The 24,502-nt window shown below is 39.7% G+C and overlaps 1 protein-coding gene and 1 long non-coding RNA gene across 3 annotated transcripts in view; both read left to right on the plus strand.

Annotated features, from left to right (window-relative positions):
* The window catches only part of LOC101884074 (synaptic vesicle glycoprotein 2C), a 99,304-nt gene extending 84,152 nt beyond the window's left edge, over nt 1–15,152 (plus strand). The window contains exons 12-15 of one of the 2 annotated variants that reach the window (XM_087300492.1): nt 1,720–1,879; nt 3,769–4,328; nt 5,526–6,405; nt 13,869–15,152. In XM_087300492.1, coding sequence (XP_087156618.1) covers nt 1,720–1,879; nt 3,769–3,952 — 344 coding nt within the window. In that variant the 3' untranslated portion in view covers nt 3,953–4,328; nt 5,526–6,405; nt 13,869–15,152. The remainder of the gene's footprint in view (nt 1–1,719; nt 1,880–3,768; nt 4,329–5,525; nt 6,406–13,868) is intronic. The other variant, XM_087300493.1, reaches the window with a different exon arrangement.
* LOC147838686 (uncharacterized) overlaps nt 1–24,502 on the plus strand; it is a 1,589,207-nt gene that overhangs the window by 1,225,006 nt on the left and 339,699 nt on the right. The gene's annotated exons all lie outside the window — the stretch shown is intronic.

Genomic DNA, 24,502 nt, shown 5'->3' on the forward strand with positions numbered 1-24,502 from the left:
TTTGACTAAGCAGAATCAGACCTTACTGTCCTAATTAAATTATTAAAATCAAGACATCATCATATTTTATTGTGCTCAAATAAGCGTCATCTAGAGGCCTTTGCCTTTCATGTAAGCCACTTCTGATACCAAATGATCAACTTGAAGTCAAGTTATTATTTGTTTTTCCTAAAACTTGGACAGGTGACAAGACTTTTGTCAGGCAGTGTGGTATTTTGAAGAATATCTGGTCAAATATTGTATAATATAATGTACTGTCAGTATGTCAAAGATATATAAATGAGTTATTAAAACTGTTAAGCTTAAAAATGTATTGAAAAATCTTCTCTCCGTCAAACAGACATTGGGCAAAAAAATATGTACAGTGAGGCTAATAATTATGACTTCAGCTGTAAATATTAGTACCTAAAGTGTACTTGTTAGCAGTGGAGTAAAGTAACTAAATACAAATACTCAAATGACAGTAATTGAGTAGTTTTTCTCAGAAATTGTAATTTACTAAGCAGTTTTATAAATGTGTACTCTAACTTGAGTATCTGTACTTTTACTCCACTACTTTCCTTTAACCTGCAGTCACTACTTTATTTTTTTGTCTATGGGGATTAGAAAAACCAGTCCTGTAATTCCCGTCCAATCAAATCACACACAGAAGGTAAATCACATCATGATGAACTACCTCAAGACATGGTGATTTATAATTGCAGCAAACTGTTTGGAGGCTTTAAAAGTGTCCAAGAAAATGTCCAAAATCTTTACATGCATTGACCCAGAAACTGTTTAGATGCATAGAGAGGATGACGAATGTTTACTGTATGGTGACCGAAATAGCCTTAAACACCCAGCACACACAAGACGTCAACATGACTTTAGAATGACATTGGACCCCAGTGTCATGGAGACATTGCATCGTTTAGAAATGAAAATCATGTTGATGTCAGAACTCAAGGTCAGGCCAACGTGCAACCTAAAACCAACCAAATATAAACGTCTAATGGTGTTGCAGCTTGACATTGTGTGGATGTTACCACTATGACGTCTATCAGACGTTGGATTTTGGTTGCCATACCTGAGGAACAAATGTCAGTGTTTAAAGTCAATATGAAGTTGGTTTAAGATGTTGGATTTTGGTCACTTTCCAACACAACCTAAAATCAACCAAATATCAACGTCATTTGACGTCGTTACTGGACATCAAAATAACGTTGTCCTTAAAGGCTGGCTAGATATTGAATTTTGTTCACCTTACATCACAACCTAAATCTAACCTAATATTAACACCTTATGACGTTGTGTGCCTGCTGGGCAATAAATAAATGCACTACAGAATGTCACGTTTACACACACATGCGCAAATTATATGTAGACGCATCAACTTTTCACAGCGTAATACTTACTACTCTTGAGTACTTTAGAAAGAGCTACTTTTTACTGATACTTTGAGTAATATTTACCACAGATACTTTTACTCTACTTACACTACATTTTTAGGCAAGTAATGGTACTTTTACTTGAGTATGATTTTTCAGTACTCTCTCCACCACTGCTCATTAGTGAGTAAAAAAGTGCAAAGAATCGAGCTTACAGACCTGTTGACGTGGACTCCTGGATGAGTTTTGAAGAACTAAATGATTCTGAATCCAAATTGGATCCAGCTAATTGAGTAATCAAGAAAGTGTGTGTGTGTGTGTGTGTGTGTGTGTGTGTGTGTGTTGTGTTCAGGCGGCTCGATGGTGTTATCGGGCATCAGCTGCTTCTTTCTGTGGTTCGGCACCAGTGAATCGATGATGATCGCCATGCTCTGTCTTTATAATGGACTCAGTATTTCTGCCTGGAATTCTCTGGATGTGGTGACGGCTGAACTCTATCCCACCAACAGGAGGTACACGGACAAACAACCACACACAATCACTGACAAAACATGGATTCACCTGACTTTTTCAAGATATTTTCAGACTATTATTTGTTTATCAAACTGTTATCATTAACCAAAATTGAAAGTACTACAATAAAATGAAGTGTAAATATTAAATGAAGAAGTTTGAACAGAAATGAAATAGAGTAGAATTTTAAAGAAAAGCAATTACAGACGCTTTACAAAAGGGGGAAAACACGTCAAACTTAACAAAACATTTGAGGGACGCAGCTTAAGGGCAGAGAAATGTCTTTGACAGCTTGAGAATTCATCTGGCACTTTCATTCACATGAACACCAATACTCAGCTTTGATGATTAAGATAATACTGATCAAGAGTCGACCATGTAAACAGCGATTTTTGATTTTCTTAAATGACCACACAAATCCCGAAATGCTGAGGTTTTTCTTTTCGTTCGCCATGCGGTATCAAATTCCATTAAAACATCCTAAATGAAAATCTGCTGAATGAGAGTGAACTGCTGAACTACAGTTAAAGTCTAAATATAAAAAATGAAACACTCGAAATTGCATGAAACTCTGGAGGAAACAGCATATTTCTTTGCACGTTTAACACACAGGGCCAGAGAAAGCTGAACTGACGCTCTAGGCAAAAGACAATCACGCCCTTTTATTCATATGGAAGGCCGAGGACAGTGAGGGAGGGGGAGGGTGTAGCAGATGAATGTGAGGACCAGGGGGTTCGCTTGCTATTCTGCTGCCCAAGTCAACCCCCTAGGTCGCCTCTATGGACACGTCGTCCCTGAACACACGTCGGCCACAACAGAAAAAAAAACTGCAACTGCGTAATTTGCGTTATTTTTTTTTTACGCGTTAATTATTTCATATTAATCACGTGCGTTAACGCGCTAATTTTGACAGCCATAATATATATATATATATATATATATATATATATATATATATATATATATATATATATATATATATATATATACACACACACACACACACACACATACATACATACATACATACATACATACATACATACATACACATGCATGCATATATTTGATACATTTGAATATAATATATGATATGATATGTAATACAATGATATATAAAATTAATTATGTGAAACATTTTTTATAATTGTATAATTTGTACAGAGACACATTGTCAAAATAAATGTTTCTTTTGGATATGATTAATTCCAACTAATCTTTTCCCAGCTCTAATATAAAAGTGTGTATATATATGTACATGTATGTATATATATATATATATATATATATATATATATATATATATATATATATATATATGTATGTATGTATGTATGTGTGTGTATATATAATTTATATATAAATTATACCTATTATACCTATTTATAAATATATAAATAGGTATATGTGTATGTATATATATATATATATATAATTGATGCTGTAATCATAATAGTATATTTTTGTTAAACCTTTAAAGTTTTAAGTAAAAATGTCAAATTTGATCAGTATTTAATCATTTAAAAGAATTTTTATGTAGTAAGCTGCAGTTTTAGGTAAAATAATTTGTACAAATTTTTACTCCCACCCAACCCCAGCCCCTCCCTCCCTTTAAATATAATTTTCAGATAAAGCGTACTAATCATTTAGTTCTTATTTTTATTAAAAAAAATATTATCTACACTAGTGCTTCTGACACTGGTCAGTCTGTCTGACCAACACAATCTCCCAGCAGTTCATAAATGTTGAAGTTTTGCAGTCATTTCAGTAGGATTTGTTAATCCCTCAATGAGGGGTAGGTTAAGGAGTTAGGTTTTCCATATGAATGACATCACATGAATCCTGGTGAGATTGTGCCGGTGTGACAATGGTGTATTGTGTCCTGCAGAGGCACTGGCTTTGGCTTCTGTAATGCCATGTGCAAACTGGCTGCGGTTCTGGGCAATCTGATCTTCGGCTCTCTGGTGGGAATCTCCAAGTCCATCCCGATCCTGCTGGCATCCTCAGTGCTGGTGGCTGGAGGTCTTGTGGGTCTGCGGCTTCCCGACACCCGCAACAACGTCCTAATGTGACCCCCCTCAGAGCTGACTTCAGACCTCTGACCCCTGAGCCACGGAGCATCAGGACAGGCCACAGCGGAGACACCTGATCATTGCTGATTTCATTGACATTCACGCCGCAAAACTTGAATATGGAAAAGTTGGGATGTTTTGTCAAAATGCACAGAAATCAAGAATATGTGATTTGTTTATTTATTTGGTGCGTTAAAGGGGAAATAAAGCACTCAGTCAAGTTTACCTTATTTTGTACGTTGGATTCCGCTTTAATGGAAATATATTAAACAAACTGGATTAATGTAACCATTTAGAAGAAAACGGCGTGTTTTACTATAGATTTAAGACCTAAGGCGCAGCCATCTTGGAATGTTGCTGTGTCTGACGTCACAGGGTTGGTTCTGTTCCCTCGGCTGAACAGCTACAGTGAAAGTAAAGGAGACTCTAAAGCCTAAAGCCTGATTCATACTTCTGCGTCAGGTGACCGGCGTAACCCACGGCTCATCCATCCGGAGCTCCTTTACAGGACTCCACACTTGTAAACACTCGCGCGGCTCTCGGTCCTGCCCAGACTCGTCAGCGCTACCAAGCCGACCAATCACAGAGCTTACGCTACGCGTCGTTGCGACGTGTAGTTACATTTTTTGAGAGGTGCACGTCAGTGACGGTGATGGCCACGGCGAAGGGCTATGCGTCAGCGCCGTGGCATACGCCGGCGTTTGACGCAGAAGTATAAATCAGCCTTAATTTAACCCAATGAGTGAGGTTGTGGACGTGGAGCTGCTGCAAATACAAGCATCAGATGTGTGTCTAATATAAAAGTATATATATATTTATTCTATTTCTCTTTTTTCCCCTTTTTATTATCGATCATTTGATGCGCTTTGATTCACTCTCTGTATTAATTTGCCTGACTGCCTGTCTGGGTTCCAACAATGATTGTAATGGACTGACCACTGAGACTGGACAACCTAATTTAACCCAATGCATGAAGTTGTGGATGACATCACAGAGCTGGTACAAATACAAGCATTTAAGTGTCTTAACTTGTGTATTTTCCTTTGTTAATACTTTTCGCTTGAGTTGCTGTGATCCACTCTCTCACGCTGCTCCAGCGCTGCCTGACAAGGAGATTTACAGTCAGTCTAATGCAACTATTAAAATCATACATGACTTCACGTTTTACTAAGTCACGTCTGTGTGGATTATGTGAAGACATATTCCCTTATCAAGTCAATAAACTCGATCTCTCAGCATCTATAAAGGATAATAGTCTGCCATAAGAAACACCGCGCTGATCTCAGTTTGGTTTGAACACGAGCAGAGGTGAGGGGCTGTAGCAGTGAACAGTGAAATTACCCGTCCCCATTACGTTAGTAGCAGACCTAGTTGAAACCACAGACAGTCAGATAGCGTAATACAGAGAGTGAATAACTACTGATGTAATGGGGCGGGTACTTTCATTTTTCACTGCTACAGACACACACATCTAATGCTTGTATTTGCAGCAGCTCCACGTCCACAACTTAACGATTTGGGTTAAATTAGGCTTTAGAGTCTCCTTTACTTCCACTGTATCTGTTCAGCCGAGGGAACAGAACCAACCCCCGTGACGTCAGGCACAGCGACTTTCCAAGATGGCTAGGTCTAAAATCTATAGTAAAACATGCTGTTTTCTTCTAAATGGTTACGTTAATTGAGTTTGTTTAAGATATTTTTATTATCCAATGTACAAAATAAGGTGCACTTAAAGCTGCGGTCACACTAGAGTTTGTGTGTGCGAAATTCTGTTGTACGGCGCTGGGAAAAGGCGCGGGATTAAACAAGTTTATTAGACATTTAAAAAAGCGAGCGATTGCTCCATGTTTTAGATTTCTGTACAGAAAGGTCATGTTTCTGTACAGTCAATGTTTTGCAGTCAAGGGATGCGATTTCGCAGGTCAGAGTTCACCAAGCTTGAACTTTGCACCGTAGCAACCTGCGAAACTTAACGCATGACCCTGCGTTTCCGGTCTGACGTATTTGCGTGCGTATGAATGGGAGTCTATATGTGAGGAAAAGCCCAGTGTGATTGCAGCTTGACTGAGTGCTTCATTTCCCCTTTAACGCAGTTTACCTTAGAAAAACACAATTTTTGAACATGTCATACATTATGGACCCTTTTCACAAAAGGTGTTCAACGCTCATCAGTTTTCATGATAAAAGCTCACACTGTAAAAACTGCTACATAATCCATTTGTGTTTGGACAACATAAATGACTTAAATTAACTAATTAGTTTTTACAAATTTAAGTGGATTGAACATAAAACAATTAAGTTATCCCCCCAAAACTCAAGAATTGTGTTATTTAGGCTCATTTTATAAACATAGTTTGAACAAACAGCAAATGTCATTTTTTGAGTGTTAGACAACTAACAAATACAGCCTGATCTCATGAGGAAACTCCAGTATTTTACATTTAGTCAGTTTTGTGGCGTACAAATTCGTACGAGTTCAGTCGTACGAAGATGTACGATTTTAAAAAGGAGGTGTGGCACCTAACCCCACCCCTAAACCCAACCGTCAATGGGTGATGAGCAAATTGTACTAAAAAAGTTGACTATGATTGTACGAATTCATACGAATTAGCCGCGAAATCGAAAAGTTACGAATTGCCTCAAGATTACGTTCAACAAATCACAAGAGTTTTCATCGCATTTTACAAAACATCCAAACCAGGGGTGCCAAAACTCGGTCCTGAAGAGCCGATGTCCTGCAAAGTTTAGCTCCAACTTCCTTCAACACACCTGCCTGGAGATTTCTAGACTGTTTCTCAATATGCGTTCTTCAGTGGTCTTGCGTCCTCGTGTTCTCGTGTAACGGCATCATCAGCTGCCAAAGTTCAGTTCCAATACTCAAGACCGCAAGAACTGAAGATGCGTGAAAGTTCCCGGATGTGTTCTTGATATCGAGGACGCATCAATGCAGACTTGAGCACCGAACTCGCTCTAGAAGTCCCAGAAGTCATAGCGAGTTCAGAGATATAATTTATTTAGGAGATGCCTAAATGAAACGGTGAATATAAACATCACCATGAAAATCTTAATAAGGGAATAAACACATTAAGGGTGTTTATTTGCTGAACTTCATATTAAAATCTGTTTTATTTGTACTGCGCAACATATATTTATAAAGTCTTTATGCATTAGGATATATTTTGAAAATTATGTTTTAATGTTTAAATAATTTTCCATTAAAAACGCGTGAAGGTCATGTGACCATCAGAAAGAACACGCCATCTCATTCCTCACAGGACATGTTCTCTGTTCTCGCGGTCTCCCGAGTTCGTTCTTCCGAGGTGACCTGGCAAGACCGGTGTTCACAAGAATGCAAGTCCGTTCTCTGCGTTCTTGGAATTGAGAAACAGCCCTAGTATACCTGAGAGTGCTTGATTAGCTGGTTCAGGTGTGTCTAATTTGGGGTTGGAACTAAACTCTGCAGGACTCCGGCCCTCCAGAACCAACTTTGGGCAACCTTGGTCCAAACGAACTGGGGTTGTAGATTCTGACGGCTTTGATACTGTCACAATGTTATGAAATGTAAACCTGTCAAATTCTGCATTTAGGTTGAGAGTTTTTGAGCCTTTTTTATCTTAAATATTTATTTTTAGGTATTTCAAAATTTGAAGGTTGTTTAGTTATTTTTATCAATTTATAAATTAGTTGAACACCTTACAATTGGGTGATTCTAATACTATTTATTAATAATAATTCTAATATATCTTAATTTTATTTAAATCACTATTTAATTTCTATTAAAACAAAATGCCATTACAGATTAGCGATAGCTGCTTTTATTGTTTCTGTTTTATTTTACTGATGATTCAATCAATTTTTTTTAAATTAATTTATAAATAAGCAGAAAACATAACAATAACATGAGTCTAATGTATTTAAATTATTAATAATTCTGATATTTATTTATTTATTTATTTATTTTTAAGAAAACAATTTAATTTTCACTCAAACAAAATGCCAATACAGATTAGTGATAGCAGCTTTTACCGTTACTATTTTATTTTAAGGTTATTTAATTATTTTTATTAATTTATAAATTAGCCAAAAACATAACAATCAAGTGATTCTAATATTATTTCAATTAATAATTATTATGATATTTATTTATATATTTTTATTAAAGCTATTTCATTTTCACTCAAACAAAATGCCAATACAGCTTTAATTGTTTCTGTTTTGTTTGACTGATGTTTTAATCATCTAAATATTTTCTTTATTAATTTATAAATTAGCCGAAAACATAACAATCAGGTGATTCTAATATTTTTAAATTAATAATAATTCTGACATTTATTTATTTATTTATTTATTTATTTATTTATTTATTTATTTATTTATTTATGTATTTATTCATTTATTTATAAAAACACAATTTAATTTTCACTTAAACGAAATGTCAATACAGATTAGCGTTAGCAGCTTTTATGATAAAACTGTTACTGTTTTATTTTACTGAAGACTCTCTGGTTTACAGTTTATCTGCTTTCTCTGGCCTCTCAGAAGATCATCTTTCCTCGCGCTTCTCCTTGTGAAACCTCGTGCTTGATGTTGCTGATCTTCATTTGTGTGTCTGGGTTTAAGGGTTAAAGTCTTGTTAACCCTCGTCCTGCTGGAGATCTGAATGGCCTTTCGCTTCTCTCTGTGCCTCTCCGTCCTCTGAAAACCCCTCCGCTCGGCTTTCTGTAGCGGATAGAAATCCATCATCCAGCAGAACTGGTGGAAATAACACCGTCTTACACCGTTTCATCACATTCCACTGGAAATTTCCTATATGCACTGCGGAAAATAAAAGAAGGTAAAAAAAAAAGATATTTTATTTTCCAGTGGAAACATCTAGATGTTCTTCAAACAGGACACACTGAACAAAAGGTTCATTGGATTTACTTGTTTTTATTTAAGGTAACTATTTGCAAACTATTTTAATTTAAACAAATTAAATTAAGTGATCAACTTAAACTGTCCTGTATACATTTTTTGCAACCACTTCCTTTAAAAAATATTTGTAAATGAATTATTTTTTTTCAATATGCATTTACCTGAGAAGCAAAATGGCAACAGATTTTAAAGCTTTTCTTGAACATAGATATTAAAACAAGCAAAGAATTATGAAATTAAAATGAAACCTCAAATTAAAATAATAAAATAAGAAATGCAACTATACTGTCAGGTCCATAAATATTGGGATATCAACAAAATTCTAACATTGTTGGTTCTATACGCCAATACAAAGAGTTTACTGTCAGACTGCAGACTGTCAGCTTTAATTTGAGAGTATTTACATCCAAATCAGGTGAACGCTAAAGGAATTATAACATTTTGAACAGTTGAAGTGAGAATTATTAGCCCCCCTGAATTTTTAGAACACTTGTTTATTTTTTTTCCCCGATTTCTGTTTAACAGAGAGCAGATTTTTTAACGCATTTCTAAACATAATAATAGTTTTAATAACTCATTTCCAATAACAGATTTATTTTATCTTTGCCATAATGACAGTAAATAATATTTGACTAGATATTCTTCAAGACACTTCTATACAGCTTAAAGTGACATTTAAAGGCTTAACTAGGTTAATTAGGTTAACTAGGCAGGTTAGTGTAATTAGGCAAGTTATTGTATAATGATGGTTTGTTCTGTAGACAGTCGAGAAAAAATATAGCTTAAAGTGGCTAATAATTTTGACCTTAAAATGGTGTTTAAAAAATTAAAAACTGCTTTTATTCTAGCCAAAATAAAACAAAAAATACTTTTTCCGGAAGAAAAAATATTATCAGACATACTGTGAAAATGACCTTGCTCTGGTAAACATCATTTGGAAAATATTTTTACATTTACATTTTACATTTACATTTAGTCATTTAGCAGACGCTTTTATCCAAAGCGACTTACAAATGAGGACAAGGAAGCAATTTACACAACTAAGAGCAACAATGAATAAGTACTAAAGGCAAGTTTCAGGTCTGTAAAGTCTAAGAAGGGGAGTATTAGTAGTATTAGTAATTTTTTTTTTTGTTTTTTTTTGTACAGTTAGTGTGATATTCAAAGAGGCAATTACAGATTAGGAAGTGTAGTGGAGACTAAATAGTTGAGTTTTTAGTCGTTTCTTGAAAACAGCGAGTGACTCTGCAGTTCTGATGCAGTTAGGGAGTTCATTCCACCAACTGGGCAGATTGAGCGTGAGAGTTCGCGAAAGTGATTTCTTCCCTCTTTGGGATGGAACCACGAGGCGACGTTCATTCACAGAGCGCAAGTTTCTGGAGGGCACATAGATCTGCAGAAGTGAGTGCAGATAAGAAGGTGCTAGGCCAGAAGTCACTTTGTAGGCAAACATCAGAGTTTTGAATTTGATGCGAGCAGCAACTGGCAGCCAGTGCAAACGGACTAGCAGCGGAGTGACATGTGCTCGTTTAGGTTCATTGAAGACAACTCGTGCTGCTGCATTCTGGAGCAGTTGAAGAGGCTTGATAGAGTTAGCTGGAAGCCCAGCTAGTAGAGAGTTGCAGTAATCCAGTTTGGAGAGAACAAGAGCTTGAACAAGGAGTTGAGCTGCATGTTCAGATAAGAAGGGTCGGATCTTTCTGATGTTATAGAGTGCAAATCTGCACGATCGAGCAGTTCTAGAAATGTGGTCAGAGAAGTTTAGTTGGTCATCAATCGTTACTCCAAGTCTTTTCACCATTTTGGATGCAGTAATGGTTGCCCCATCCATCTGGATTGAAAAGTTATGGTGTAGAGTCGGGTTGGCAGAAACTACAAGCATTTCCGTTTTTGCGAGGTTCAGCTGAAGATGATGATCTTTCATCCAGTGTGTAATATCCAACAGGCAGGCTGAGATACGAGCTGGAACCGAGGGATCATCAGGATGAAAAGAGAGGTATAGCTGGGTATCATCAGCATAGCAGTGGTAGGAGAAGAAGAAGAAAAAAAGAAGAAAAAGAAGAAAAAAAATCAAAGGGGGCTAATAATTCTGACCTCAACTGTATATCTGCCTCCCACTTGTGAAGGGACCAAAAGTGATGGGACAGAATAAAAATCATAAATCAAACGTTCACTTTTTAATACTTGGTAAAATCCTTTGCAAATCCTTTGCAGTCAATTATAGCTTGATGTCTGGAATGCATAGACATCATCAGATGCTGTGGTTTCATTCCTGGTGATGCTCTGCCAGGCCTCTACAGCAGGGGTCTCAAACTACGGGCCCGCAGGCCATTTGTAGCCCTCCCTCTTCCTCCTCCCTCCGGCCCGTACCAGGTTTGAGCAACCAGAACTGTAGCTATGACAACAACTCTCGGATCAGTTTTGAAGAACGAAACAATCCTGGATCGTGTCAATAACCAAATCCAGCTAACTGAGTAATCCACGCACGAAGAACAGACCCGTGTTCTGTTGTGTTTTAGTCACCTTTGGATTATGTCACAATAGGATTTCACAAAAACAAGAAAAGATCCATGTGCAGCGAAATTAATTAATTAAACAAAACAATGATGATCAAAAACAAAACACATTTTAGACAAGGAACGAGCAGGAATAGAAAAATCATTGATACCAAAAACGAGAAGTTTAGACAAGAAACAAATCAGGAATCCAAAACATTAAGAACTCCACATGAGGGCACTGCAACAGGTGTGACAGTTTTGGTCCCTTAACAAGTGGGAGGCACATACTTTTATGCAAACTGTTGTAATTCCTACACCGTTCACCTGATTTGGATGTAAATACCCTTAAAATTAAGTGTGCAGTTAAAGCACATCTTGTTCTCTTTGTTTCAAATTCGTTGTGTTAGTGCAGGGGTTTTCAAAGTGTGAGGCGCGCCTCCCCTGGGGGGCGCCAAAGCATGTCAGGGGAGGCGCGGGAAAAAATATTATATAATAAAAATATAATTATTAAGTTTAATTATTATATGTGTTTTTTAATTATTTTTAAACGTTTTAATTAAACAAAGCTAAAAAAAAACAATACATCAAAAATAAGAAAACCTTTTTTTACCCAGAAGGCCATAGCTGTGAATTCACTTCTGTTTGGCAAGCCCACCAATACAGGTATATGCCTGCTAATCATGCTGCTAATGCAATGGATCAGTTTCTGAGACCCCCGATTCAAAGCCTTCAAGTTCAGGGCTTAAACCCAAAAGACGACGATATGATGATCAGTATTTGAGTTTAGGATTTACGTGGACAGGACCAGCTGATGAACCACGACCTTTATGTGTGGTTTGTCAAGATATTTTGGCTAATGATAGCATGAGACCCGCTAAACTTCAGCGACACCTTGAAACCAAGCATGATGAGGTAGCAAGAAAACCTCCAGAATTTTGTGTGTGTGTGTGTGTGCATGTTTGGGAGGAGGGGGGGCGCCAATGGATAAGTTGTGTCAAAAGGGAGGCCCACTGTCTTAGACTTTGAAAAACCCTGTGTTAGTGTATAGAGCCAAAACAGAAAATGTCGATGTTCCAATATTTATGCACCTATCTGCATATATTTAAAATCAGTTTATCAGTCACTTTAATATATGTTTATAATATATAATATATGTGTGGACGTCACTACTATGACGTCTATCAAACGTTAGATTTTGGTTGCTCTACCTGATGGAAAAACGTCAGTATTTGACGTCAACATGATGTTTGCTTAAGATGTTGGCTCAACATTGGATCTTGGTCCTTTTCCAACACAACCTAAGAACAACCAAATATCAACGTCTAATAATGCTACAGCTTCTCGTTGTGTGGACATCACCATTATGACGTCTATGAGACGTTGGATTTTGGTTGCCATACTTGATGAATAAACATCAGTACTTGATGTCAACATGATGTTTGCTTAAGATGTTGGCTCAATGTTGGATTTTGGTCACTTTTCAATGCAACCTAAAAACAACCAAATATCAACGTCTAATAATGTTACAGCTTGACGCTGTGTGGACGTCACCACTATGACGTCTATCAGATGTTGGATTTTGGTTGCCATAGCTGATGGATAAATGTCAGTATTTGACGTCAACATTATGTTTGCTTAATATGTTGGCTCGACGTTTAAACGTTATTTGACGTCAAAATAACATAGATTATTTTTTGGTCACCTGACATCACAACCTAAATCTAACTGCACACGACATTTGGACACAACTGTCAAAATACTCCCCCTTGTGGGAGTTGCACAGAATTTTCAGTTTTGTAATGCATCTTGCACTGTAAAAAAAAAAATCCGTTATTTTACATTATTTTACGTTATTTACTGCTAGAGTGCAGAAAAAAAACACGTAATATAACAGCCGTTAAATTACAGACATTGACTGTAAAATAACAGAAGGTAAATTACAGAAATTTACCGGGAATTAAAATTTAAGGAAATTTCTGTAATTTAAAGTCAGTTATTTTACAGTCAATGACCGAAATAAAGGAGTGCAAAAGCAAGAACCTTTATTCTCTATGCGTTCACCAAGGTTGAATGTATGAATACTAGAATCTCATAGACCGCTAAAAATTTTGAAGGGAATGTGGAGACAACATAAAAAAAATATATATATGTGTCATTTATCAATAGAAACGCTTGTCTAGTTGCAGGAGTTCAAATATTTCAACGTATCTGCAGCTCAAATCGGATCCGAATTTTTCGCACACGGAGATGATTGGAACTCTTCGCAGCTCCCAAACTACTCTCCATTGGAAATGAATGACTTCCAGTCTGTCTCTAGTCTCTTGTCGTGTGCAGTGCTGCCAGATTGGGCAATTTTGAACACGTTTGTGCCAAGGCAATCTCACGGCAATTCGTCACTTTTTGATTTCGGGCTAATACGTATGAATTCGTACGATGTAATTCGTATACACTTTAGTATGATTTGCTCATTACCCAATGACAGTTGGGGTTTGGGGTGGGGTTAGGTGCCACGCCTCATTTTTAAAATCGTACATCGAGTTCAGTCGTACGAATTTGTACGAATTAGCCACTATACTGACAAAACGTAAAATATTTACATTTCCTCGTGACATTTCCCCCCAAAAATGTGTTTTCAAGACCGTCACAACCCACACTTATCGTGATTTTCGCGACCGTCACCCCTAAACACACACACACACTTTTTATTTTTACAGATGACTGGGCAGGTTTTTTTGCACTTTGACGGGTTTTGGATCGGAATCAGTCCGCTACATCTGGCAACACTGGTCGTGTACAGTGAAAAGACAGCTTAATATTAAAGTCGTATGACATTGTGTGGCAGCTGGGACGTTTTAAGATTGTTTAGATGCTTGCACTGGAAAAAAAGAAGAAAAAATATGATTAAATCAACTTTTGCAGTGTGCAGTTGCGCAATACGACAGAACGTGACATACGGCTGCTTTATAGAAAATAATAATAATAAAAGCCATTCAGCCTGGTCTGATCGACTGCTGCTGTCTACGTGCACTGAAGTACACTAGAAACAAACGTGCACAAGTGCAGTAACAAGTCTGCATCTTCGCACTTGTGTAAAAAACATGTTTCTGATCTAATTTATTGCTGTTTATCGTGTGTGTGTGTGTCAGGAACGTAAAGATAAAGACTTGTTTTAAAATGGCGGCATTTGCTGTACACGTCTAAATGTTGTAAAGTGTTGCCTGTTGAGTTAAAACATTATTTTGTCATCGTCATATGTGTATGCGAACGTCTCCTCGTGTGTATGTGTAGATATCTTATGTTATTTATGTCTATTCCTGCTGGCTATGTGGTTTTTAGGGTGTATTTTAAGTAACACACAGATTTGAATTATTTTTTGAAAGTGTTTATTTCTGAATTCTGAACAAAAACTTACTTAAACGGAATATTTTGCTTTTATTAAAAATTTTTTAAACTGTTTTAAGTGGCCTGAAAACTACATGTGCTGAAATTCACCCGCGCATGCGCAAACTGAGACTTTCCGTTGCTGTATTTGTCTGTTGTGCTTTTTTTCTCCATTGGAAATGAATGTATATCATTATTGTGAGCGCGTGGTTTTGATTGGTTGTGGATCTGGCATGCAAACGACTCTTTGTCTGCCGTCAATTTAATTTCGTGTCCGTGACGTCACCGAAGTATATGGATTTTATTTTGAAAAGAGAGGGAAAAAAGTGCCATGTACAGTGTGAACAAGGGGATTCGCTTCGGATCCAGATGTACTGCTATTAAAGAGTTTCATTATAAGACTCTAACACGTGTGTGACAGTTTTTCAACTAAATTTGTTTGGATAATTAAAGTTGCCAGGGTCCAGGGTACTGAAGAGGAGGATCTGGCCCATCGTTGACCCTAGGATTCAGGAGGAACAATGCGGTTTTCATCTGAGCCGTGGCACACTGGACCAGCTCTATACCCTCACCAGGGTGCTCGAGGGTTCATGGGTGTGCCCAACCAGTCCACATGTGTTTTGTAGACTTGGTCCCTCGTGGCATTCTGTGGAGGGTGCTGTGTTAAGGGCCGTCTCGTCCCTACTGTATATGAACAGAGTAGGAGTCTGGTTCGCATTGCCGGCAATAAGTCAGACTTGGTTCCAGTGCATGTTGGGCTCCGGCAGGGCTGCCCTTTGTCACCAGTTTTGTTCATCATTTTTATGGACATAATTTCAAAGCGTAGCCTTGGGCCGGAGGGAGTCCGGTTTGGGGATCACAGGATTTCATCTCTGTTATTCACAGACGATGTTGTTCTGTTGGCTTAATTAAACATGGACCTTCAGCATGCACTGGGGTGGTTTGCTGCCAAGTGTGACATGGCTGAGAATCAGCACCTTCCAAGTCCGAGGCCATGGTGCTCCACTGGAAAAAGCTGGTTTGCCATCTCCAGGTTGGTTGGAAGTCCTTATCCCAGGTGGAGGAGTTCAAGTATCTTGAGGTTTTGTTCACGAGTGAGGGAAGGATGGAACATGAGATTGACAGGCGGATTGGTGCAGCGGCAGCAGTAATGCGGTCGATGTACCGGTCCAGTGTGGTAAAGAAGGAGCTGAGCCGAAAATCTCTCGATTTACCGGTCAATCTACGTTCCTACTCTCACCTATGGTCATGAGCTTTGGGTCATGACCAAAAGGACAAGATCACGGATACAAGCGGCCGAAATGAGTTTCTATCACAGGGTGGCAGGGCGCACTCTTATAGATAGGGTGAGGAGCTCTGTCTCCCGAGTGGTGCTCGGAGTAGAGCCGCTGCTCCTCCACATCAAGAGAAGTCAGCTGAGGTGGCTCTGGCATGTTTCGGATGCCTCCTGGACGCCTACCTAGGGAGGTGTTTCAGGCATGTCACACCAAGAGGAGGCCTCAGGGAAAACCCAGGACACGCTGGAGGGACTATGTCTCTTGGCTGGCCTGGGAACGCCTCGGGATCACCCCAGAGGAGCTGGAGGAAGTGTCTGGGGATAGGGAAGTCGAGTTCTCTCCTAAGACTGCTGCCCCTGCGACCCGGCCCCAAAAAAGAGGTTGAAAATGAATAAATGAATGAATGAATAATTAAAGTTAATGTAATAACTAGGCCCACATGGAGTCTGCGCGTGCAGAATTCCGCAGATTGTTTTTACCCCATCATTGATTTTGTTTATTTACCTGACTAAATGTATGTAAATCTATATTTATTCAGTTTTTAAATTGATTTCAGTAATATTACTGACTAATATGAAAATGTTGATATAATTTATTCACAATACAGTTTGTACAGAAATATTTTCTGTCTTTTAGTAGAGATATTATATAGAAGACTTGCTTTGTTTACCAAATAAAGTGGATCTAATTGGATTTGCATTGTAAATATTAAATACAGGCTAAAAAGGGTATTTTTAGTTAATATATTAAGGTTTTAGTTATGAAACTGCCAAAATAATTCCACATAAATCCGCAGATTTTTAACAAAAAAATTGCAAAAAATGTCAGCAGATTCCGTCTGGCCCTAGTAATAACTTACATTAGTAAACAATAATTACAGACTGATAGGCTAGTTGAGTCCTGTTGAATAAGAATTATTATAAACAAAAACTAAGTGTTTGAAGTGTAATTAAATTATATTAAACTTTTAAAGTATTTTAAAAGACAATTCAAGTTTTAACACAAAAACAAACCAAGTGAACGCCAAAAAGTTGTGTTATTAGGACATCTAGTGGTGGAAATGAGTACAATTAAATGATACTTAAGCAATATTGACATAATTATTAGTGGTAATATATAGAAAATGTATGTAATTAATATACGTAAAACTAATAAGAAAAAATATGTTTGTAAATCTAATATTTAATAATTCATTAATTCATTTTCCTTCGGCTTAGTCTCGTATTTGTATTTGGGTCGCCACAGCGGAATGATCTGCCAACTATTCCAGCATATGCTTTACACAGTGGATGCCCTTCCAGCTGCAACCCAGTAATGGGGAAAATATTTAATAATTTATTTATTCATTTTATTTTTGGCTTAATTGCTTTAATAATCAGGGTTTGTCACAACGGAATGAACCGCCAACGTATAAGGCATATGTTTTATGTAGTGGATCCCCTTTTAGCCGCAATTCATCACTGGGAAACACCCATTTACACACACACACACACACACACACACACACACACACACACACATACACTACAGACAATTTAACCTACCAAGTTCATCTGAAGTGCATGTGTTTTGACTGTGGGGGAAACTGGAGCACCCGGAGGAAACCCACGCCAACATGGGGAGAACATTAATTAATATTAAATGTAATTATTTTGTTGTGTATTGTAATTGTGTATTTAATCATTTAATTATATTGATGCATATTGTAATATTGATAATTATAAGTAAAACACGCCGGAAAAGTTGTGAAAGCGTTTGTTTTGTATAGAAATGGCTAAGTATGTGTAAGCGGTGCTTCCCAAACCAGGATGATGCGTACTGGCGTCATTTGCGTCTATGACGTTTCCAGGAGATGAACAGCTGAGTTCAATTTGTAATGAGTCCAAGCCTTTAAAAGCGATTGTAGTTTCTGTGTCAGGAGGGGTTTTTTTCTTGGTTTTTGATTGCAGGTGCTGCTGAGCCGCTGGCCAAGGCTATCGTGCCGGGACGTGGGCATGATGTTGTGCGCGAGCGAATGACTGGGAGGGATAGTTGGTAGTGCCGGGGTTTCCCCGGACTAAAGTTTCGGCGGCCGCATTTGACTTTCCAATCGCTGTATCCCACGTCCGGTAGCGGGTAAGCGGGCCAGCAGCACAGTTATACTGTTGCGGGGTCATTGTGTGTGCATTGCATTTTGTTCGCCGGGAGTTTGAGTGAGTTTGATTGCTCCCGTCGCTTGTACTCTGTCTGTCTGTGTCTGTCTGTGTGTGTGTGTGCGTGCGTGCGTGCGTGCGTGTGTGTGTGTGTGACGGGGGATGAGCGCAGGCTAGCATCACGCTCCGTAAAGGAAATGTTAAATGACGACGGCTTGATATTTAGCTGGAGTGGTATTGATGGTAGTTTATGATTTGATTGCTGTGTGGAGTCTATTTATGGGTGTTATTTATATATTTATATTTATGAGATTTACTGTGTGGTGTATTACAACTCTGGGTTGATGTGAAATGATGTGTTGCACAATTACGGTTGATACCCCTTGTTAAATGACTTGTGGTGGTCATTTTAATTGCCTTACCTAATAATTTTTATGCAGTCCGCTAACAATCTTTACATCATGAACTTCATGTCCTTTTGATTCCCTACCTGCTGCTCCCCTTGTGTGGAATTTTAATCTTTAAGATTATTGTATAAAATAAAAGTGAAACTAGTATTTAAATGAATTGAGTGTTTGACGTTTGCTTGATTATTGTGGCCCAAAATAAATACTGTATTTTGTCCAGCAAAGAACTTGTGTTGTGTGTGAATACTTTATGCCCTTTTTGGGAGGGTTACAACTTGGCGTAGTCGGCAGGATGGACTTTGGGCAATAATCAGGAAAATGTCAACCACACAACAGTTAGACCAGTCACCTTCTACATCTGGTGAGCAGCAGCAGGGGGCTGATAGCTCACCTAATATAGCCCAGAATCAAGCCATGCTTATGTTTCCTTTGATGATGGGGACACCATGGTGTCAAAAATTTAGTGGGGAGAAAACGGCACAGGAGAATAATTTTCAGGATTGGCATAATATGCAAAAATCAATGTTTGATATGTACCCTTTTTCAGAGGCTCAAAAAGTTTCAGCTTTAATAAGTAATTTAGATGGGGAAGCGAAGAGGGAAGTGTTAGCTTTGCCGATAGCAGAGCGTGTAACATCAGGACAGATATTGACATTTTTGAAAAATAATTATGGGCATACAGTCCCTCTTGCAACCCTTCGTTCCCAATTTTTTACTCGTAAACAAAGGACCGATGAGAGTGTGAGACAGTTTGCATTAGTACTTCAGGAATTAAGTAATAGGTTGGAGAGTAGGGGAGATCACACTACTGGAGGCTATGTGTTACGGGATCAGTTTATTTTGGGACTTTTTGATGCCGGACTGCGGAGGGAACTTCAGGGTATGGTAAGAGCATCGTCAGATATTGCTTTTGTTGATATAAAACGAGAAGCCATCCTACAAGCAGATGCGTTTGGAGAGGCAAGGCAAGCAGTAGCTGCAACCGTACAAATGAAACCAACTCTAGATACAACCAAATTGGTAGAGGAAATTAAACAGGAGGTATTTTTGCAGCTGAAAGGAGAAATAAAAGAAATAGTAGCTGGAATGATGAGTGAAGTCCGTGAAGGAGTACAGAATATGTGGCCTAAGAGTGAGGGTGTTAGACCTAGGTATGAGTTGATGGGGGGTCGAAGAAGTTCTGATCAATTCGACCATCAGGGAAGACCTATTTGTCGGCGTTGTAAACAAGTGGGTCATATTGAAAGACGTTGTAGGACTGTAGAAGGACCACAAGGGCCTTTAAACTTATAGAGCCCACTGTACAGGCCCAAACGGTGGGTACATCAAGTAGTGGCCAATTACAAAAGAAAGATCACCTAATAGGACAATGTCCAGTCGTGCAGGTAGAAATACAAGGAGTTAAAACATCTTGCTTAATTGATACTGGCTCGCAGGTAACCACATTGACTGAAAGTTATTTTAAGAAACATTTCGAGACCGAAGGGCCAATGGTGTATCCACCCATTCAAAAATTTAACCTAGTGGCTGCTAATGGGTTAGTCATCCCGTATATTGGCTACATTGAGGTGGATTTAAATATTTGTGGCAAAGTCATACCAAAAAGGGGCGTGCTTATTGTCAAAGATTCAAACGGATCATCATATCCAGGGTTGATTGGCATGAATGTAATTAAGGAATGTAGAGAATTTTTAATGACAAAAACTGGAGATGATTACCTAGGCTCAGAAAGTGAAGTACAAGTTAAAGTATGGCGCCAGATGTTTTCTGTGTGTGAAGATTTATTACATTTTGCTGACGAGTTGGGGCAGATAAGTTCAATTTACTGGCCCCAGGGAAGGAAAAAAATAATACCACCACAGTCAGAGATGGTGATCGAGGCATGTGCACGGGTTCGGCCTGATAAGAAGGATTATGTGGGTTTGGTAGAACCATGTCCAGATGTATTGCCAGGGCAGTTATTGGTAGCCCGATCGTTGAGTACAGTTTCAAAGGGAAGGGTTATGGTTAGAATTCTTAATCTGTCCCCAGTGGCTGTGATCCTCTCCCAACGCTGTCGGATTGGACAGCTTTCAGATGTGGAGTTGTGTTCTTCTGGCCTGCAAGGAAATGTGGAATTAAGATCATTAGATGATGACACTGTGGAGGTAAGCGTGAGACAAAATAGAGTGCAGGATGACGAACAAGTGCAGATGCCATGGCCTGTTGCTGTACCGTTAGATCCACAGCAGTTTAGTCTAAAACAACAAGAGATGATTTCTGGTTTGCTGGCTAAACATCAGAAGGTTTTCTCAGAGCATGAGGAAGATTATGGATTTACAGATAGAGTCTTGCATGTAATACCAACAGGTGATGCAGCCCCAATTAGAGAACGTTACAATAGGATTCCACCAAAATTGTATCAGGAAGTTAGGGGACTTTTAAATAACATGCTTGAGAATGGTATTATTAGGGAGAGCTATAGCCCCTGGGCAGCACCTGTAGTGCTTGTCAGAAAGAAGGACGGCACCCTTCGTTTCTGCGTAGACTACAGGTGTCTGAATGGTGTTACACATAAAGATTCATATCCTTTGCCTAGAATTGAGGAATCACTAGCCTCATTGAAAAAATCTACAGTGTTTTCAACTTTAGATTTAGCACATGGGTATTGGCAAGTGGGGGTGCACCCAGCTGACAAAGAGAAGACCGCTTTTGTTACCCCAATGGGGCTATATGAATTTAATCGGATGCCAATGGGGTTATGCAATGCTCCAGGAACGTTTCAAAGGCTGGTTGAAAGCTGTCTTGGGGATCAAAATTTTGAAACTGTGTTGCTTTATCTGGATGATATAATTATTTTCTCCTCCTCTTTTGAGGCTCACATTGACCATCTGGACTTGGTTTTTAGTCGTCTTGGGGATTTTAACCTGAAAGTAAAACCAACTAAGTGTTCTCTGTTTCAGAGCAAAGTGCATTATTTGGGCCATGTGATTTCAGAAGGAGGGGTGTCACCAGACCCAGGGAAGTTGCAAGCCGTGGAGACATGGGCGGCTCCTCAGAACATTACCCAGCTTCGGGCCTTTTTGGGCCTAGTGGGTTATTATAGACGTTTTATAAAAGACTTTGCAAAGATTGCAGCACCACTGAATTCAATGTTATGGGGGACATCGAAACGACGAACTCAACCAGCTGCAGGTAAAGCAGAGCGTTGGGCATGGGGGGAGATGCAAGAAAACGCCTTCAAGAAATTAAAGAAGAGCCTCCTGCAAGCACCCATATTAGCATATGCTGATTTCCAGCTGCCATTTGTGCTGTACACGGATGCCTGTCAGACGGGTTTGGGAGCAGTACTTGCTCAGGTTCAAGAAGGGAAGGAGAGAGTAATTGCTTATGCAAGCAGAAGCCTACGCCCTACGGAGAGGAACGATAAAAACTATAGCTCATTTAAATTAGAACTGCTGGCTTTAAAATGGGCTATAGCGGAAAAGTTCAGGGACTATCTTGCTGTGTCTCCCTTTACTGTGTTCACAGATAATAATCCGCTGGCTCACCTGAATACGGCTACGCTGGGGGCAGTGGAGCAACGATGGATGGCCCAATTGGCTGGATTTCAGTTTGATGTGCGCTATAGACCAGGACGGACAAATGGAAACGCTGATGCCCTCTCGAGATGGCCTGGGAAAGAGACAGATGGCCAGTCTATAGAGGATGAAGCAGTGCCATGTGGTGAGCCGGGATATGTACCATCTGAAGTGGTTCATGCTTGTGTCCATGCCTTTGTTCCAGTAGTTAAGGACCAGGAGAAGGAGCCAAGCAAAGAACGAGAGCCACAGTTGACCCAGGAGGAGTGTGTCGGACCTAGTTTGTTGGATGACTGGGTGAGGGCACAGCGGGCGGATCCAGTGCTGTCACGATTGTGGATGTATATGGACAGAGGAAGAGGCCCTGGACCAAGAGAACGAGCAGCAGAGGATCGACCTACTCAAGTGGTGCTGCGACAGTGGGGTCGTCTGGGCACCGATCGAGGATTGTTGTGCCGTGAGGTATGTGATCCAAAGACATTTGACAAACTGAAACAAGTTTTGGTGCCTCAGAGTTTGCAGAACCAAGTCCTAGAATGGGTGCACGATCGTGCCGGACACCTTGGAGTGGAAAAAACTCTCGGCTTGGCCCGTCGCCGTTTCTTTTGGCCGGGGATGACACAAGGAGTGGAGAAGTGGTGTCTTAAATGTGTTCGATGTAATCTGCATAAGACCCCAGCTAATAAAGTGAGTGCCCCGCTTGTATCCATAGATTCAGATTATCCATTACAGATTGTGTCTGTGGACTTCCTGTCACTGGAGCCTGCGCGTAGTGGGAGGTGTAACATTTTAGTTATGATGGACCATTTTACCCGTTATGCTGTGGCAGTGCCAACCATGGATCAAACAGCGGTGACAACTGCAAGGGCGTTATGGGAACATTTCATTCAGCAGTTTGGGGGATTTGATCAGTTGCACTCTGATCAGGGTCCCAATTTTGAGTCTAGAGTCATAAAGGAACTGTGTGGATTATATGACATCAGAAAGTCCCATACAACACCCTATCACCCTGCAGGGAATGGACAATGTGAGCGCTTTAATCGGACATTGTTGAGCATGCTGGGTACATTAAGGGATGACCAGAAGGAAAATTGGGACCAGCATGTAGCAGAGATGGTACAAGCCTACAATAATACCCCCCATCCATCTACAGGGTATGCCCCTTACTTTTTGATGTTTGGACGATATGCTAAGTTGCCCATGGACATTATGTTGGGTCGGGGAGATGGGTTTTCAGGAACAGTTGGCAGCTGGGTGCATCATCACCATAAAAGACTGGTAACTGCCTATAGTCAAGCGAGAAAACAGGCCCAGAAGGCTCAACTTCATCAAAAGAAGGGGTTTGATCGTAGGGTAAGAAGGGAACCTTTGCTAATAGGACAGCGGGTAATGGTTCTTAATAAGAGGGCCAGAGGAAAAGGTAAATTGGAGGATAGGTGGGAGAGGAATACATATGTGGTTACTTCTCAACCTAATCTTGACATACCAGTTTATGTTGTAAAGAAGGAAGGGGGTAATTGTGATGAGAGGGTGTTGCACCGCAATATGTTAAGTCCCTGCAAATTTGAGGTAACCTCACATTCAGAGAATAAAGTAGGGGAGCAAGCTCCTGCTCTTCAGGTTGATCCACTGAACAGTAATTGGTGTATGTATCCTTGGGTCGGGGGCTGTCTAACAGATTTGCCTGCACCTGTAAGGGAAAATGAAAGGACTGTTATGGACAATGCTGAAACAACTGCTCAGACTATACAGAGAGAAGGACTCTCTAGCCCACCTGATGTATCAGTGGAGGGTTTGAGGCGATCTGCACGGGCCACCAAGGGCCTGTTGCCTCAGCGTTACAGAATTTAAGTGGAAATGTGTGGACACATTTTGAGTAGGGGGGGTGGATGTAAGCGGTGCTTCCCAAACCAGGATGATGCGTACTGGCGTCATTTGCGTCTATGACGTTTCCAGGAGATGAACAGCTGAGTTCAATTTGTAATGAGTCCAAGCCTTTAAAAGCGATTGTAGTTTCTGGGTCAGGAGGGGTTTTTTTCTTGGTTTTTGATTGCAGGTGCTGCTGAGCCGCTGGCCAAGGCTATCGTGCCGGGACGTGGGCATGATGTTGTGCGCGAGCGAATGACTGGGAGGGATAGTTGGTAGTGCCGGGGTTTCCCCGGACTAAAGTTTCGGCGGCCGCATTTGACTTTCCAATCGCTGTATCCCACGTCCGGTAGCGGGTAAGCGGGCCAGCAGCACAGTTATACTGTTGCGGGGTCATTGTGTGTGCATTGCATTTTGTTCGCCGGGAGTTTGAGTGAGTTTGATTGCTCCCGGCGCTTGTACTCTGTCTGTCTGTGTCTGTCTGTGTGTGTGTGTGCGTGCGTGCGTGCGTGCGT

This window comes from Danio rerio, chromosome 21 (assembly GCF_052040795.2).
Source record: "Danio rerio strain M-AB ecotype USA chromosome 21, GRCz13ab, whole genome shotgun sequence".
In the NCBI taxonomy this organism is placed as follows: Eukaryota; Metazoa; Chordata; class Actinopteri; order Cypriniformes; family Danionidae; genus Danio; species Danio rerio.